At 36.2% G+C, this 18712-nt stretch overlaps 1 protein-coding gene across 1 annotated transcript; it reads right to left on the reverse strand.

Annotated features, from left to right (window-relative positions):
* Positions 1 to 1899: 1899 nt before the first annotated feature.
* LOC117669066 (vomeronasal type-2 receptor 26-like) lies at positions 1900 to 13101 on the reverse strand. The gene is made up of 6 exons (XM_087893564.1): positions 12887 to 13101; positions 11413 to 11704; positions 8335 to 9195; positions 7592 to 7819; positions 5263 to 5389; positions 1900 to 2903 (listed from the first exon to the last, which is right to left on the reverse strand). The coding sequence occupies exons 1-6, from the start codon at positions 13099 to 13101 to the stop codon at positions 2005 to 2007; spliced, it is 2622 nt and encodes an 873-aa protein (XP_087749690.1). The 3' UTR covers positions 1900 to 2004.
* Between the last annotated feature and the right edge of the window lie 5611 nt (positions 13102 to 18712).

Genomic DNA, 18712 nt, shown 5'->3' on the forward strand with positions numbered 1-18712 from the left:
TATGTATGTATGCATGTATATGGATATATATGTATATATACTGCCAAAGAAGTAAAGGGAGACTAGTATAGATCTATTTCAAGCTATTTAGCTCTCATCAGGTAGCTATACTCTTCTGAGATTTAAACCTGGGCTTACTTGCATATTAGGCAGATGTATTAACCTCTAAACCACTGGTTCTCCTTGCTTTGTCAGTTTGTACCAGGGAAGATTAAATTTTATTTATTTCTTTGTCAGTGAATATAAATTTAACACAAAATAGTTTGTCGTGAAAGTGACTGCCTGAGGGCTCCTGGATTGGGGCTGAAAGGCAAAAAGGAAGCAGTATGCTCCTTCCCAAATTTGGGTAGACCAGGTTGCTTCAATAGAACACCCATTTAATCTTCCCTGATACAAACTGACAAAGCAAGGACAACCTGTGGCTTAGAGGTTAATACATCTACCTAATAAGCAAGGAAGCCCATGTTTGAATCCCAGAAGGGTATGGGCTAGCTGATGAGAGCTAAGTAGCTTGAAATAAATCTATACTAGTCTCCCTTTATTTCTTTGTCAGTAAATATAAATTTAACACAAAATAGTTTGTTGTGAAAGTGACTGTTTGAGGGCTCCTGGATTGGAGATGAAAGGCAAAAAGGAAGCAGTATGCTCCTTCCCATATTTGGATAGACCAGGTTGTTTCGATAGAAAACCTGTGTATCTATAGGTATAGATATATAGATATAATTTAATTTGCTAAAAAAAATGAGGTTTATGTCTTTTTAAAGATATAAATTCCATTAGCCTCTACTAAAGGGATATAGTAAAGGAATATACAATCCCAAAATGATATTTTGAGTAACTTCTAGAACTACAGAAATATATTCCTTATGCAGATCCAAGGCTATATTTGGGCACAGTTAGAATGCAGTACAAAATCAAAGGTGAAGGAAGAAATTGAAAGTAGTGTTTTGCCTGGGTGTTGATAGATAATTGAAGGATAATCCAATCTGCAGAATCTTACAAATGTCCAAAATAGTTGCTACATGAAAAGAGATTTTAGAATCTAGTTCACCAACATCAGCTACTATGTAATTGTGCATATTGCATTAGTAGTTGGAAATCAATTTCTTCATTGATGATAAAAGTAACACGGTGGCTTGATAAGTTCTCTGGGCATTGTCAAAACTGTGATAGATGTGGAAATCCAAGGTAAGAATTTTGGGTAATGTTTTTGGGTTTTCGTTTATCTCCTTTACTGCCAAAGTGAAGATGTTCTTGTATTTCTTAGATACTAGATGACAACAAAAGCGACATTCTGTACTAAACAATATTCTACATTTAACTGCTCTATTATCAGGAATAATACAAGGAAGTAAATTCAGCAGGCTAGCTATACTAGATATGCCCATATTTCTTTGAATTGACAGACAATCTTATAGTACATCTGACATGCATACATGTCCATGTGACAATGGGATGTGCAACCATGCAAGCTGGTTGCCAAATTCCTAAAATGAAATCACATGACTGTAGGAACTTCAAGGAGAGGTTATAGGTAGCTTTTTTGAAGTCCGTAGTAAATTTGAATGGTCATTAAGTGAGGTCTAGCTCACTTAGTACCATGTTGGCCCCAGAATGGAGAATAAAAAGTTCCAGTTTAGTTACACTACAGGATATTTCTATTGGTTTTGTTTTTAGGTTTATCCTTTCATACCAATAGCTTTCTAGTTGGCTTATGATTACTCAATTATGATTAATTCTAAACAAGTGCCCTACTGCCCTAACCATGACTGTTATATTTCAGTGTCATTTGTTTCCTTCTACCTAATAGGAAGTGAAGCAGTCTAAAAACTAAATGTGCTTTGGGAAAAGAGTCTGAAAAAAAAAAAAGACCAGTTTCAAGAAATGATCAGAAGAGATGAGATGCATGAAGGTTCATTTCATTTTGTCAAAATCTGATAATATTCTACATTGCGTACAGAGAAAGAAGACTAAATTAAAAACATTGAGAAAAGAGGGAAAGGCTTATTTTTGTCTTACTAATTGTTTTCTGATGTTTAGATCAGACCTGAATACAATGATATAACATTTGGGGGAGAAGATGCAACCCAAAACCCCAGCACCAGAGGCTAAGATGGAAAAGATCTCCACAGCCACCATGTATTTCCCCTTGGAACTCAGGTATGCTGGGATAAAGGACAACCAAACACTGCAAAAGACTAACATGCTGAAGGTGATGAACTTCGCTTCATTGAAATTGTCAGGCAATTTCCTGGCAAGAAAAGCTGTAGTGAAGCTGATGAGAGCCAAGAAACCCATATAGCCAAGGACACAATAAAACATGGTCACAGAGCCTTCATTACACTGAAGAATAATTTCTTCAGTCACTGAGAACATATCAACATCTGGGAATGGAGGAGCCATTGCCAACCACAAAATACATATACTTGCTTGGATCAGAGAACAAGAAGCAACAACGCTATTGGTTAACTTTTTCCCCACCCACTTCCTCATTCTGGATCCTGGTTTGGTGGCCATAAAAGCCATAATAACCATGATAGTTTTTGCCAAGACAGAAGAAACAGCCACTGAGAAGATGATGGCAAAAGTTGTCTGTCGGAGAAGGCACACCACTTTTCCTGGTTTACCAATGAATAGCAATGTTGAAATGAAGCAGAGCAGGAGGGAGATGAGGAGTGTATAGGTCAGGCTCTGGTTGTTGGCTCTGACAATGGGAGTGTTGTGGTTCCTCATAAATGTTCCTAATATAAGAATTGTAGTTAAAGAAAAGGTAAATGCAAGAGATGCTAAACTTATCCCTAGAGGTTCTTCATAAGACAAGAAACTTATAACCTTGGGAATACAGAAATCCTTTTTCTTGTTCGGATAGTATTTGTCTTGGCATCTGAAACATTCATTTTTGTCTGAAATAGAAGAAGTTGTATAACATTAGTATTTCATGCATATCATAAATCTGACCAATATATTATCATATTATTTCCTATACTATTAGAAAGCTACTTTGATTAATGAATATATAGGAAGGTCTATATACTCAGTATAGCCTTCTAACTTTTGCAGATTGTATTTAATATTAAGATTAGAAGCTTGATATACTGTATATGAGATACAAAAGGTGTGATAAAGTTAAACGCTTTAGTAAATTTAATCATTTTGTCACTTTAAAACTATTTGGAATTTTGAAGTTACAACAGTGCCCCCAAAAGGGAGAACTTATGATTCAGTTTCAAAGTTGCATCTGCTACAGCACCCCTGTAATTATTCATCTTTATGACTGAAGTATGTCTCCCTGACTATTTCGCTCTTCATCCTGCCCTGCTAGATCCCTGCTGGTGCTGGGCTTGCTTTGTCACACCACTGGGTTTCACACACTTTTCTCCACCTTGGTCATCAATCACTCAGTTACCTTTTGAAAATTTCCCGTGTGCAAGAGACAAGGGTATGGAAAGAGGACAGGCTGTTTTGTTGTTGGACCACACAGCACAATCTCACATGTGACCATCTTTTTTTCTGAGTACAGCCGCAAATTGCTTCAACCCAGAAACCCATTGCAACATGGCAATGAAGCAGTTTGTGACTGTGTAGCATGACTGCAGAAGCTTGGAAAATGACAGCTGTTTATGGGACTAAAGCAATGGAGCAGTTTGTTTTACTTACTAACACTAGTATTAACGTCACCAGCATTAGTAAGGAAAAACAAACCATTCTGTGTTTGCTTTCTCTTGTTAATGCTAACATTAGCATCCCTGTATTAACTTGTGCCTGTATTAGGCTCCCCATGGTCTCCCCCACTCTTGAAACTCCCTGCCATGTTCCACTTAATGATCCATACTAGTGGTGGATTGCTCCCAGTCCTTGCAAACCAATAGGAAAAGTAGCGAGAGGCTCTGCCCACCCACCCGGATATCATCATGGATGATCTGCGTATGTGCAGAAGCTTCTGTGCATGCATAGAAGCGCATAAACATGCATGAGCAAAGTGAGAAAGCGGCCACGCTCCTGTTGTGAGCTGGTAGTACAGGTAAGTAGAATCCACCCCTGATCCATACATGTGTTTAACAATTGTATTGGGGACAGCAGGGATGGGGGTTGTTAATTGAGGTAGTTCACTTAATGGCCATCTCAATTACCTATATAATGGGCAAGCTCCATTTTAGTCATAACTCAAGGCCTATATATATTATACAGTATATATCTATTTTCCCACCAAGATTGGAAGGCAAGATATGTTGCAGGTCCCATCTATTAAGGAAGTACACCGTACCATATAAATCTGTTTAATAAATGGATTAATAAAATATTTCTTACCATGTTAAAAGATCTCATCATATTATTTTACATTTCTAAAAACTTCTATTTACTTATGTTTTGCAACTTTATAATTTTGAGATTCAGATTTAATATAGAACAAGTGAATCATAATGCAAAATGAACCTATATGAAAGAATGTTATAGTAGTTCCCAATGGATAGCTTCATATGTAAATGATGACTTCATTTGACTATTTATCAGGAAGCTCTTTTATTAAATAAACTATGAATTAACTTTTTCAGGATTTTTTTAAGGATGAAATGTGAATTAAAAGCTGAATAAAATCAGTAATTATGTTCTGATCTTGTCATTTTGCAATCTGCTTGTAATCTGTTTCCTAGATGCCCTTTTGATCTGAGGGATCTTCTGTACCCTTCAAAATTACTTCAGTGATGTTAAAGACTCCAGATGAGAAAAACTTGGAGAAAACTGATCAAAAAAGTGTTTGAGATAAGTTAGCAATAATATTTCATAGATGCTTTGATGGCGCAGTGGTTAGAGTGCAGTACTGCAGGCTACTTCTGCTGACACCGGCTGCCAGCAGTTCGGCAGATAGAATCTCACCAGACTCAAGGTTGACTCAGCCTTCCATCCTTCTGAGGTGGGTAAAATGAGGATTCAGATTTTTGGGGGCAATATGCTGACTCTGTAAACCCCTTAGAGAGGGAGGTAAAGCACTATGAAGCGGTAAATAAGTCTAAGTGCTATTGCTATTGTTAGATCTATAAAAAAAGTTGGCAACTTCTACCCATTGATCTACAGTATGTACATACATACATACAAAATTAGGTAATCTTTGTTGTTAATGCATTGAGACTGCTCAACATTCTGGTAAGTAGAAGTTTTTAATCCTCGCATTTAAAAATGCTTTTTTAAAAAAACTCTACTTCTTACAATACATTATTCTTTTTATTGCCTGAATTTATTTTGAACAAGCAAGGAGATGTTAACCATTCTCAGTTGAAATTCTCCCTTCTGGGCAGGGAATGCAGTCATAGCAGCAAAATGGCTCTCCTTCCTTCACTTTTTTGCTGGAACCAGGATAGCAACTATCACTGCAAACAGAGATGGGTATCACCTGAAATTAAAGAGGAATGTGTTACATTATAGAATGATAAAAGAAAGGCTTTAATTTGATGCCTATTTAAGTTCAAAGGGCCTGCTCAAAATGGCTTACTTGATATGCTAGAAATTGTTGCTACTGATGGATAAATTGCTATTATCTCAGTAGCCATATCACTTTTGCATATCTTCACTCTACACACTAAGGTGAAAAGTTTCCTTGAAATTGTAACTTGTTTCTCCCAAATTTTCACTTCTAAATGTATTTTCACCTACAATTAAGTATGACTTTCTTTAAAAATATATAGATTTTTGTTCCCTTGGAAATGCAAGTTTGAATAACTGCAATCCATAAGAAATAGAGAAGCTTCTCAGCTTTTACATACATATATCCATCTGGGGGAAATTTATAGAATAATCTATGACATGGTGACTCAGTGGCTAAGACACTGAGCTTGTCGATCAAAAGATCAAAAGTTCAGCAGTTCAAATCCCTAGTGCTATGTAATGGGGTGAGCTCCCGTTACTTGTCCCAGCTTCTGCCAACATAGCAGTTCGAAAGCACATAAAAAAAAATGCAAGTAGAAAAAATAGGGACCACCTTTGGTGGGAAGGTAACAGCGTTCCATGCACCTTTGGCATTTAGTCATGCCAGCCACATGACCATGGAGATGTCTTCGGACAGCTCTGGCACTTCAACTTTGAAACAGAAATGAGCACCGCCCCCTAGAGTCGGGAACAACTAGCACATATGTGCTAGGGGAACCTTTACCTTTATAGAATCATAGAATTGAAAGAGGTAATGTAAACCGTCAGCAAAAACTCATGTTTTAAGAATTAGCAGCAAGATCAGGGGTGAAATGCTCCTGGTTCAGACCGGATCACCTGATCTGGTAGCGATGGCGGCAGGTGGTTCGGAGAACCAGTAGCAAAAATCCCTGCCCCCCCAAGTCCAGCTGAGCCGCACGATCATCAGAGGCTTTTTTTTTTACTTTTAAAAGCATTTTTCCTACAACCTCTTCCGAAGAAAAATGCCTTTAAAAGTAAAAAAAAAAAAAAGCCTCTGGTGATCCCACGGCTCAGCTGGAATCATCAGAGGCTTTTCAAAGCATTTTTTTCTGCAACCTCTTGGCCGATGAGATGGTAAAAAAAAATGCTTTGAAAAGTTTCTGGCAACTCCCAGCTCAGCTGCCTGATTGATAGAGAGGTATTTTTTAAAATGTCTCTCTGACGATCCCAGCTGAGTTGCCTGATCGGCAGAGGCTTTTCAAAGCATTAGAAAAAATGCTTTGAAAAGTAAAAAAAAAAAAGTTGCCCACCCCTACCCAGTCACATTAACCACCCCAAGCCACGCCCACAGAACTGGTAGTAGCAAATTTTACATTTCACCCCTGAGCAAGATGCTTACTTGACTTGTTCAAAATACCTCTCTCAACAAGTATGTCTATTTCTGACCCTTATCAATTTGCATATACAAATTCAAAATACCATTCTCTTTTCTTTCTCTGGATTTCAAAGAACCCTGTTAAATTATATGCATCTGTTCATGGAAACTAGGGAAATTGTATTCAACTACAGAAATATGTACCCTTGTATAATTTGATATTCTACATTTCCTTTTAAATTGGGATTTTAATTCATTATGAATATTAATAAAAGAAGACAATGGCCACTGGATGGAACAAATAAATTTATGCCAAAACTTCTCACTAGAAATTAAATCAAATATGCTTTTTAGGTTAAGCAATGCAGCACATTGCTTTCTAAGTTTTATAGCATAATTTTCTAACCAGTGCTGTTGCATTAATATTTGCAGTATGGATGACATGTCACTTTAAACATTAGCCTCAAGATTTCTTCTAGAAATGTCCCATTCATCAACTTAAAATTTTAGCATAAACGTTAGTTACACTTTTTAGTAAATTTAAAGAGATGTAGTTTACAGGAATATCTGATTTATAAGAGAACTATCAATGCTATAACTCTATACTTTGGTCCAATGGTTAATATTATCAATTGCAAAATGTCTACCCTGGCAATTAGGGTAGACATTTGTAATTTAGAGGGGCAGTTATTATATAAATTCATATACTGAAATTAATTCACCTATTTTTTCAAAAGATTGTTTAACATGAGGAATTTCCATATCATAATAGAGACACATAATTCAAAATCATGATAATTAGATCTGATTATTAGGCTGATAATTAGATCCTACCTGATTAAACCAACTATGCCATGTAATGATGTCTTCATTAATGGTTAAAAGTTCATCTGGAGAAGCTAAGTGATTCACCTTCCCAACTTCCACACGAAAAAATGATTTGTTTGGGAAAGCAATCCAGTTGATGATATCAAATCCAGCTGCTACTATTCCATTCTGATCAAAAGAAACCAAATCTCCAGCACTGTTGTTAAAAGAAACACTTCTCAGAAAATAATGGAGCTAAAGCAAAAAAATTAAACACCAATTTTGAGAATATTTTCCTCATCATGATGGTGGCAGATAACCATTCTAGGGTTTTCTCTCTCTCTCTCTTGAGTGGAAATCATTTATAAGGCTCAGTGGGAGAAGCCAGATTGGTATGCATTAGGGAAGAAACAAAATTACACTAGTCCCCTAAATTTACCACAAAATTTGAATAATAGAACTATTAGAAAAATAATCTGATTCTATTACACCAAAAATTATTTAAATTCTAGAGTCAAACATATGTTTATTACAATCATATTAATAGATGTGTCATTAAAATCCTAAACATGGAAAAGTGCCCAGCACAAATCAGTGTACAGTACTGCATTTATATAGTATGCTCAATAATAATTAAAAGGAATTCTGATAAAAATATGAGCTTTTGTTACATTGCTAAGAGATGGGAAAACTGCTGAAATTCAGACCTAGTTTTGCCATCACACTTATGTACATGATGCTCCATTAGATGAGGATGTTGGTGCCATTACCTGCCAGAAGCCTTGATTATGTATCTTTCCTCCTTCTCCCTCTGCCGTAGTTTTGTGTTTATGTTTAAAAGAGGACAAAGCATGTAAAGCATTAGCTATAGCATAAAGAGCATTGTAACTGCTGTAACTGTGACCAGTCATTTTCATTTCAAAAAGAGATCCAGGAAGGCTCTTCAGATCCTCTGTTCCATTGCAAATATTGTCAGACACATCGCTCATTGCCATATTAGGAAAAACACAGTTGAAAGCTTCTTGCCAGAATAGACTGATAAACCCATCTTCTTTTGCACTGAAGGGATTTTTTTTCTGAATAAATGATTTGAATTCTGGTAGATCGGCAGAGTGCATTGACAAGGAGAGGGCACCATGGATTATATCTGTATCCCAATGGAGTTGAAAAGCTGATGAAGTGAATTCCATCTGGGCTGTCATTATCCACACAATACCTTTTGGTTTACTTCTCACTGATTCCAGCTTTGGCATATACTGCAACCATCTCAAGAACATCATGGAGAAAGATTCTCCATAAATTACAACTGCATTAGCTTTACTACTCATGATACTTTCATATACTTTTACTCCCTGCTGAATCATACCTTCAAGTTTAGTAATATCACTAAATTTTGGGATTCTTTCAATAAAAGAAAAACAAATCTCCTTTTTTGAAAGAAGTGGAATCATAGTTTGTGCCATTTTTTCTCCATGATCATTGTCCATGATAAGAAACCCTATCCAGGTCCATCTGAAATGCAGGAGCAATGAGACAATTCCTGCATATTGAAGGGGTTCTGGGGGAACCATCTGGTAGAAAGAAAGGCCTGGAGTTTTATCATTCATGAGGGGAGAGAATCCATAAATCAGCTAAAGAGAAGTGGGTAAAAAATAATGGACATATGTATATAATACTTTCAATTATTCTCTCAATCTGCATAGATTAAATTAACAAACCTCATACTATTTGTTTATTGAATATATGATCACTGTTATATATGATGTTCATTCATATATAACAGCTTTCAACATTGCTACTTGAAATTATGTTTGTGGTTTTACTAAATTTCTTATATACTCAATTTCTACATAAATGCTATGGATGGTCATTGGAACCATTTCTTTAAACTGAGTTGAATCACTCAAGTGATTTAATGTATAAAATCCAGTTATGTTCCCTTGGAGTAATTTGAAGAGATTCCAAATATGGGTTTTCTCTCTCTGTCTCTGTCTCTGTCTCTGTCTCTGTCTCTGTCTCTGTCTGTCAGTCTCTCTCTCTCTCTCTCCCCCTCCCTCCCTCCCTCCCTCCCTCCCTCTCTTTCTCTTTCTTAGATTTCCTGACTTTGTTGCAACTTAAACATTTTATAGATTAAAAGTAAAGGTTCCCCTCACACATATGTCCTAGTCGTTCCTGACTCTACGGGGTGGTGCTCATCTCCATTTCAAAGCCAAAGTGCCAACGCTGTCCGAAGACGTCTCCGTGGTCATGTGGCCAGCATGACTAAATGCCAAAGGCGCACAGAACGCTGTTACCTTCCCACCAAAGGTGGTCCTTATTTTTCTACTTGAATTTTTACGTGCTTTCAAACTGCTAGGTTGGCAGAAGCTGGGACAAGTAATGGAGCTCCCATTACCCTGTTTTGAAGCACTAGGGATTCGAACTGCTGAACTGTCTTAGCCACTGAGCCACCGCATCCCTTTTATAGATTAGAACACTTGAATAAGTAATTCTCCACTATATATAATTTACTGTTTTTTGTAAATGTATCTATCTTCCATTATCTGTTGACTATCCCCTAACCCTGTTATTTGACACAAATAACCTATTACACCTTGTGCTTCTTTTCTGAAAATTAAAAATCAAAGCACAAAAAATAAAAGTAAGTCCAGTGGTGTAATCTCCTGTCCGTGCCCTGTAGAGGAACTCCCTGTAGAGAATTCAGTCTTTTCTCCCTTTTTGGAAGATAACAAATGTCACAAGTGAAAATAAAATAATACTTCATTAAAAAAAGTTAAAATCTTAACTCTCTTCTTAATTATAATATGCACACATATAACATTAAAAATACAGTACAGTTCAGATGATGAGACAGATAAAAGGAATTAGACAAAAAAAAAAGACGCAGACATTACAAATGTCTGTTTCATTAAAAGATATTGGAATAGTTTTAAAAATATTCTTATAGGACTTCATGAACAAGTCTCAGGTTTGAATAAAAAGTTGAAATTAAACAAATAATTTAAACTTCCCCTAAATGTCCATTTCTGTAATTCCTTTCCAAGAATTTCCTATTTTTAGAGGGTGATGGTGGTGGATGATGGCTGGGTAGGAAGGATTCCAAATAATATTCAGAAGCCCAATTCTTCCCGAAACTCAGTTCATAGCTATACATATTTCCCAATAGTATAAGAGATGTAACATATCTCTTATTCATGTTGCAAATTTAATTTATAATAGCAATCAGTAAATCTCTGAATTTTGAATTGAATTGAATCTGGCAGATTTATGCTGTAGTACTAATTAATATTAGCTCTTTATTTTATTCAGAAACTTTATTTTATTCAGAAATCTTAATTAAAGCAGACCTACAAAATGTGTGACTGAATCTGTCCTGAATTCAACAGGGCTATATATTATTTATTTATCAGATTTCCAATCAATAGATTTGCCCTGATAAGATGGTAATTATGTTCAGACTTAAACACAGAATACAATTGTCAAATCAATACATTATCTTTGATGCAACAATTCAGTTTTCTTCTTTAATTAATTAGAAATAAAATGAAACAGTTTTATTATAACACATACAATATATAAACAAACAAAAAAAAGTTATCCAGTACCTGAAAGTACATAACACTATTCCTTCAAAGGTATAAATTCCACTTACATAATGCACTATAAATGGATGGAGGATTGAAACTAAATAGTGATATTTACAAGAATGTGACTCCTGGAATTGCAGGGATAAATTTCTTTTTCCATTCAGGACTTTGTATTCCTGAGTGGAATACAATATTCAAAATATTTTTTAAAAAATAAAAATTGTATTAATTTAGCATACCAGATAGATAAATGTATCTTACCTGTGGTTTCTTATAGGTATCTAAAATAGTTGCCACATGAAGAGAAATTTGTGCATCCAATCCTCCAATAACAGCTACTACATGATTCTGGATGTTACATACATAGTTGGGGACCAATTCCTCCATTGATGATAGAAGTCGCAAGGTGGCTTGGTAAGTTTTCTGGGCGTTATCATAACTATCATAGATGCAGACACCTAAGGTGAGATTGGGTAAGATCTGTGGGTTTTCATTGATCACCTTCACTGCAAATGCCATAGCCAGGATGTGCTGGTAATTCTTAGGAATTAAGCTACAATGAGAGTTGCATTCCATATCAGAAGGCCATTCCGCATTGAACAGCTTTTGTGTTTTAATAGGAATTCAGCAGGCTGATTGTATCATTTCTCTCACATTGCAAACTCATAGCCACCTGCATGTGCTATTAACATGCATGGAGATGATTTGCATTTTTGCAAAAACTTTGCATACTATATTTGTATTTTTTAAAGAATTAAAATATGTTTATGTCAATTCTTTCACTATGCACATTAGGGAAGAAATATGTAAATATTAGGTACTTCAAAAGTTTTTTTTTTTTTTAAGTCATGATATCCAATTTCAAGCTATATTGGAAATAACCTTAGAATTCTGTATGGTATTTTCATATACATTGGTCCAAATAATTTTTACTTGCAAATATTTGCAAATTTGCCCAATATACATAATTTTGAAAAGAATATGCAACTTCACATTCATGTTTACCTTAGTGTTCAGATAAATACAGATATCCCTAATACAAATGTCTTGATTATTCTTGATTTACAAAATGATAGAGATGAGATTATATATGGTGAATTTTGTAAAATAATAGATTTGTAATACTGTAGAATTGAAAGCAATTTTAAAAATTGTGACTTAGATAAAAGTGATACAGATAAAACAGTGGCTATCTTTAACATTTTAAGGATGAAGCAAATAAATTTATTGATAATTCTTTGAAAGAACAGGGATGTTACAATGTTTCAGTGTAATAAAGGAATTATCACAAAATCTGCAAAATAAAAGCATAACAGACCAAACATGATAAAGAGTAAGGAAGGTTGTTAAGGATGAAACTGGTTTAATGAAGAGATTTTGCAGGAAAAAAAAATACTGAAAAGAAGATAGTGAAAGCAAAATAGAAAGAAGTTAGTCTTGAAACCAGCTTTGTCCAGTCTGGGTCCCTGCAGGAATGGGTTCAATTCCCAGGGTTTCTCAGCTGGTTAGATATTTCAAAGAATTATGACAGTCAAAGGCTACATTTTGGAGTGGGGGGGGGGAATTTTGAGGAATGCTGCTTTAAAATTCTGAATATCTTAACGTAATGTATTCTTCCTCAGATGATCTTTCCTCAGTATCTTACTATCACCCAAGTATTGAGATGATATTGCTCATTTTGCTTAGACAAGTGACCAAAATGATTTAAAAATGAAACAATTATCCAGTTTCTTACACAAACTCTCCTGGTAATACTGGTGAAGGGGTTTCAGTGAAGACAACTTCTTTTGGTAGGATGCCAGTCTGAGAAGCAATGCCACCAACAATGATATCTCCTAGTTTTTGGTATTTATGATATGAAGAATATGGATGGGTGATGCTGCATCTACGAGACTTGCAGACTATGTGAGGAAGCAGTACTAGCAGCAAGAGCAATAAAATGATATCCATGCTCCGGATATCAAAGAACTCTTTTACATCTATGGCACATCTATTAGCATTTCTGCGATTAATAGTATCTGGTCTTGAATGGTGGTTGCTAAAGTCTGAATCTTGGACTTTGGAAATGGTATTGGAAAATAACACTCTTCATCAGTCTTCATTTTAAGGTTCACTGAAATCCACAGGGATTTGAAAATCAGCAGAATTAAAAACAGTCATTAAGATAGACAAACAGGAATTTAAGTTATCAAATTAGTTTGATTCCTTAGGGAACTGCTGGAGAAGTAATGTTATCCTGAGTTGAAAAGTTTTTCCTCAGATAGAAAGTGACATTCTAAGTGGGCTTAAATTTGTAACGATGAAATTATTGGTGAATGAGGGCCACATTCATAATTTGGGAGTAGTTTGATGGTGACAATGAGGGAATCATGCAAATGATGGTTGGGATTGCATGGACTAACCATTCTCAAAACATTTAGTGGGGTCAGACATAAACATAACATGAATGAAAGCTAAAACTCTCACTGACATGACATTAACTGTGTGAAATGGGGTATCATAGTGCAACAATTTTTGAACCAAGATACCTCAAATGGCTAACTTACAGAATGTGTCCAAATTCTATGCTCATGACTCCCAAGGGAATGAAATTTGGGGACGCTGTAGTAAATACATTGCTACTGGCTGCTGCTGAGTTGCTGCCACAATTATGTGATTTTTATTTTCAATGTTCCATGCCAGTTTCTCAGCCAGTCTCACAATCCTTCACTTCCTCCTCCACTCAGTAACAGCCACTTATCTGTCTGCGGAAAAGAAGGGGGAAGGAAGGAAGGAAGGAAGGAAGGAAGGAAGGAAGGAAGGAAGGAAGGAAGGAACAACTGGTGTGAAAGAAAGTAAGGAAAGAATGAAGGAAAGAAAAAAGGAAAAAAAGGAATGGAGAATGGAAGGAAGAGAAGAATGAATTAATAAAGGAAGGAAGGAAGGAAAAAGGAAGGAAGGAAGGAAGGAAGGAAGGAAGGAAGGAAGGAAGGAAGGAAGGAAGGGAAAGTGAGAGGGAGGAAGGAAGATTTGTGATAATCCCTGACAGCTTCCTACAAGGAGGAAAGCTGGCAGGTAGTTCAAAGCCCACTTGTTTTTTGCCCACCTGTGGTCATTCTGTTTAGATAAATAAATATCTCTGAAAAGATCAACCAACAGGGCATGGTTGGTCTGGTTTATTTATATACCTGAAGAATAAATCAATCCCTGTTTTAGAGTGGTAGATTCTTATGTATGTTGTTTGTTAACATGTGGATTGACCAGTAGAAAAAACTGGGGATTTATGAATAATTTGGTCAAATGATTTGAAGCTACTTTATTTATGGTAGCTTCTCTAAGTGCTTTAATATTTTTTTTTAAATTTTAATATCATTGCTCACTTCATTCAATAATATATACTGCAGAAACATTTCTCTATCAGCTAGTTTGATCTAAAAAAATTTTCAAGATAAGAATTAAGGGAATGAAGTCACACACAATTCAATTACAATCACTGCTTAGAGCAGATGCATCACATGCTGGCCATACTCACCCTGGGTTTAGCTATGGGAAAAAAAGTCACAATACATCATGTGATGCTGCCGTGACAACATGAGTTTGACCCACCTGGTTTAGAGTTTGACTAAAAATGCACTCACACATGGATGCTCCCAAATTCCAAAAACTCATTTTGTGCTGAGCATTCATTTTTATTCTCCATTAGAAATTAATTATTTTCCCTACATTGGTGCTGCTTTCTCAATGAAAAGTGGGCTACATTTTTTATAAGTACCATATTTTTTTCAAATCATCAATGTCTTATAAAAACTCAGATATATGTTAATTTCTTACCCAATACTGCCCAAACAAGTTGAACTGCCGTACCTGCCAGAAAAATCATATCTACTAACATTATAATTAAGTTTTTGCTAGGATCTTCAAGTTGCTAAATAAGAATGTGCTTTGCTGAACAGATGCTCTGCATGAATGAGATGAGCAATGTTGAGCAAAGACTAGAATCATTTGGATACCAGCAGATGGTCAAAGAAAAAGAAGAACAAAGAAAACCTGGTGCCAAACATTTCAGGAAGATCTGAAAAACATCCTTAAATGGAAGAAAGAAGAGATTGTAGATGTGGACTGAGAACTGTGGAGTATGCTTGTAGCCCAATGTGCTTGGCATAGCATGTGAGAAATAATAATTCCCCAAATGAACTATTAAAATCACATGTCCAATTACATTTTGATCTTAATACTTTTTCTAAAAAAACCAGCAAAAATACATAACCTGAGTGATAACTTTAAAGTGATATACTTTAAAACCAGGTAAATCAAAACTACCATTAACAAAAGGAAAAGCAGATTCTATAAAAGAGAAATCCTAATGGATTAATAAAATTTTCCATTATCTTATCAATTTGCTTAAAACAGTGAAGCAGAACTAACATTGGCAACATATATACTAATCTGGAACCTACATCCATTTTTATTTATTCTTCCTAGCAGACTCATAGGTATCTCCAATCATCCCTCTAGATCTCCTTTTATCTAATATGCCTTAATGGATATATATGTACAGTATAAGAAAAAACATTTTTGTATTTGCAAGACCATTGAGAGCTCACAGGGGAGAGTAAGGAAAGAGCCAGTCCAGATTCTGCAAACCCAAGCAAGAGGGTTTGTAAATCATAGCAAGGCCACTCTGTGCAGTAACCCAAGTGCAGAACTCCACAAACCAACTCCAGAAACAATGGAGAGGAAAAGGGCAGAGAATAGCCTATTTGCCTCAATTTCTGGCAAATAGATGGGGAAGAAATGGAGGTAGTGACAGATTTAATTTTCCTGGGCGCCAAGATCACGGCAGATGGGACCTGCAACCAAGAAATTAAAAGATGCTTGCTCCTGGGGAGGAAAGCTATGGCAAATCTAGATACCTAAAAAGCAGAGACATCACCCTGCCAACAAAAGTGTGTATAGTCAAGGTTATGGTATTCCCAGTTGTAATGTATGACTGTGAAAGTTGGACGATAAGAAAGGCTGAGTGCCAAAGAATTGAGGCCTTTGAACTATGGTGCTGGAGAAGATTCCTGAGAGTCTTACGGGACCGCCTACCACCACAAACAGCCTCCCACCGGCTGGTACGCTCTCATAGAGAGGGGCTCCTACAGGTGCCGTCAGCCAAACAATGTCGACTGGCGGCTCCTAGGGGGAGGGCCTTCTCTGTGGGGGCACCTACTATCTGGAACGAGCTCCCCCCCGGAGATACGGAGGATCCCGGATCTGCGCACTTTCCGCCGTGCTTTGAAGACACTCCTATTCCAGCAGGCCGGCCTGGCCTAATTTTTCCCCCTTCTTTTAAATTTTTAAACTCAAATTTTAATTTGTTTTAAATTATTGGGAGTTTTAAATTGTCTCGGGCAAAAATTATTTAATTAGGTTTTAATCATGTTTTAACTTTCGTATTTATGTGTTTTATTTCGTGCCTGTTCACCGCCCTGAGTCCTTCGGGAGTAGGGCGGTATACAAATTTAATAAAATGAAAAAAAAAATGAAAAATGCCGAAGAGTTTGTAGAAAAAATGCTTTTTAATTTTTTTTTAAAAAGCCTCTGATGATCGCACGGCTCAGCTGGGCATGGGGGGTGGGTGGGGGGGTGCGCAGGGATTTTTGCTACCGGTTCTCCGAACCACCCACCTCCATCGCTACCAGATCAAGCAATCCGGTCTGAACCAGGAGCATTTCATCCTGGATTAACTCCAAGATTAATATCAGTCCAAAGATCAAGTAAGCAATACCCCAATAGAGAAACTGCCAAAGAAGCCAATTAGTAAACAGCCCCACCAACAAATCTCTAAGACCACCCCCACCAACACTGACAAGACAAGCCATTAAAATATAAACTGACAGCAAACATTACTAGCATTGATGATGTTACTTGATTTGGGTAATTAAACGTTTACAAGAAAACTAGCAAGCTCAGAGAGCACCAAGAACCTCTCACAAACTCACCAGGGAGGTCCTAGTTTATATACAAAAGGACAAGCTGTTCTGTAGGAGATTAGTACCATGAGAAGGCCTTACTAAAACAATTACCTGCAAAAACAATTATCTTCAAGTATTTACTAGAACTTTTTAATCTAATAAAAAGATTTTATTAGGGCACTTTTAATGTTGACACAATATTAGACTTAATATTTTTGTATGCATACAATTTTTGTATGCTGAAAGTATTTGCCACGGTACTATACCATTTCCACAAATCTGGGTAAAGATTTTGATAGTAAAAAAGAATAAGATATTTTCAGTGCATGGCAACAATCTATGTTCAGTTTTGCAGCATAAACAACCTAAAGCAACCTAAAGAACAAAGCAGATGAGGGATACTCTTAAGATACTCAGATCACACACTGATTGCGTACTAATTTTAAGGGAGACACAGGTAGTCCTTGATTTACAACTACAATTGAGCCCAAAATTTCTGTTGCTAAATGAGACAGTGAAGTTAAGAGAATTCTGTCCCATTTTATGACCTTTCTTGCCATAGGTGATAAGTGAATCACTGTAGTTGTTAATAACATGATTATTAAGTGAACCTGGCTTCTCCTTGACTTTGCTTGTCAGAAGGTTACAAAGACCCTGGGACATTGTAACTGTCTTAAATGTGATCCTAGAAGCTGTGGTGGTGCAGTGGTTAGAATGCGGTATGCAGCATTGCAGGCTAACTGTGCCCACTGCCAGGAGTTTGATCCTGATTGGCTTTAAGGTTGACTCAATCTTCCATCCTTGCAAGATCGGTAAAATGAGGATTCAGATTGTTGGGCACAATATGCTGACTCTGTAAACTATGTAGAGAGTGCTGCAAAGCATTATGAAGCAATATATAAATCTAAGTACCATTGCTATGAGTCCGTTGCCAAGCATCTAAATTTTGATCAAGTGACCATGAGGATGCTGCAACAGTCATAAGTCACTTTCTTTTTCAGTGCCATTGTAATTTGAACAGTCACTAAATGAACTGTTGTAAGTTGAGAATTACTTGTAATATAATTGATAGTTCTGCAGGCAGAGGATTCAATTTTTTTAAAAAAAATCAATTTTTCTTCATAACTTATTGTAAATAAGTTTACAAGTTTTTACAATTTATAGCAATAGCACTTAGACTTATATACCGTTTCACAGTGCTTTACAGCCCTCTCTAAGCAGTTTACAGAGTCAGGATATTGCCCCCAACAATCTGGTCCCTCATTTTACTAACCTCAGAAGGATGGAAGGCGGAGTCAACTTTGAGCCTGATCAAATTTGAACTGTCAAATTGCAGACAGCCAGCAGGCAGCAGAAGTAGCCTGCAGTACTTCACTCTAATCACTGCACCACCACGGTTCTTATACCATATCAAAAGCTTTCTCTGAATCTAATGAAATTACAATGACTGTTTCATTTTTAGGTATCATGCTGTTATATCTACTGGTGCAATTATGGAAGGCTTGACATCCTTTCATGAAACCAGATTGTTCTGGTTTTATGGCAATAACATATGCAATGTTCATGACAGAGTAGCTGTTCAAATCTTAACATCAAAATTTATTAAGAATATTGAGGAATGA

The sequence above is a fragment of the Pantherophis guttatus genome, chromosome 4 (genome assembly GCF_059756535.1).
Source record: "Pantherophis guttatus breed Tessera chromosome 4, ASM5975653v1, whole genome shotgun sequence".
Lineage (NCBI taxonomy): Eukaryota > Metazoa > Chordata > Lepidosauria > Squamata > Colubridae > Pantherophis > Pantherophis guttatus.

Coding starts and splice junctions, on each gene's coding strand:
- LOC117669066 (XM_087893564.1), bottom strand. CDS start 13,101: ATGGATATCATTTTATTGCTCTTGCTGCTAGTACTGCTTCCTCACATA. Junction 9,196..11,412: donor ATACCTATAAGAAACCACAG/GTAAGATACATT, acceptor ACTTCTCTTTAG/CTGATTTATGGATTCTCTCC. Junction 5,390..7,591: donor GGCATAGTTGGTTTAATCAG/GTAGGATCTAAT, acceptor CTTTAATTTCAG/GTGATACCCATCTCTGTTTG.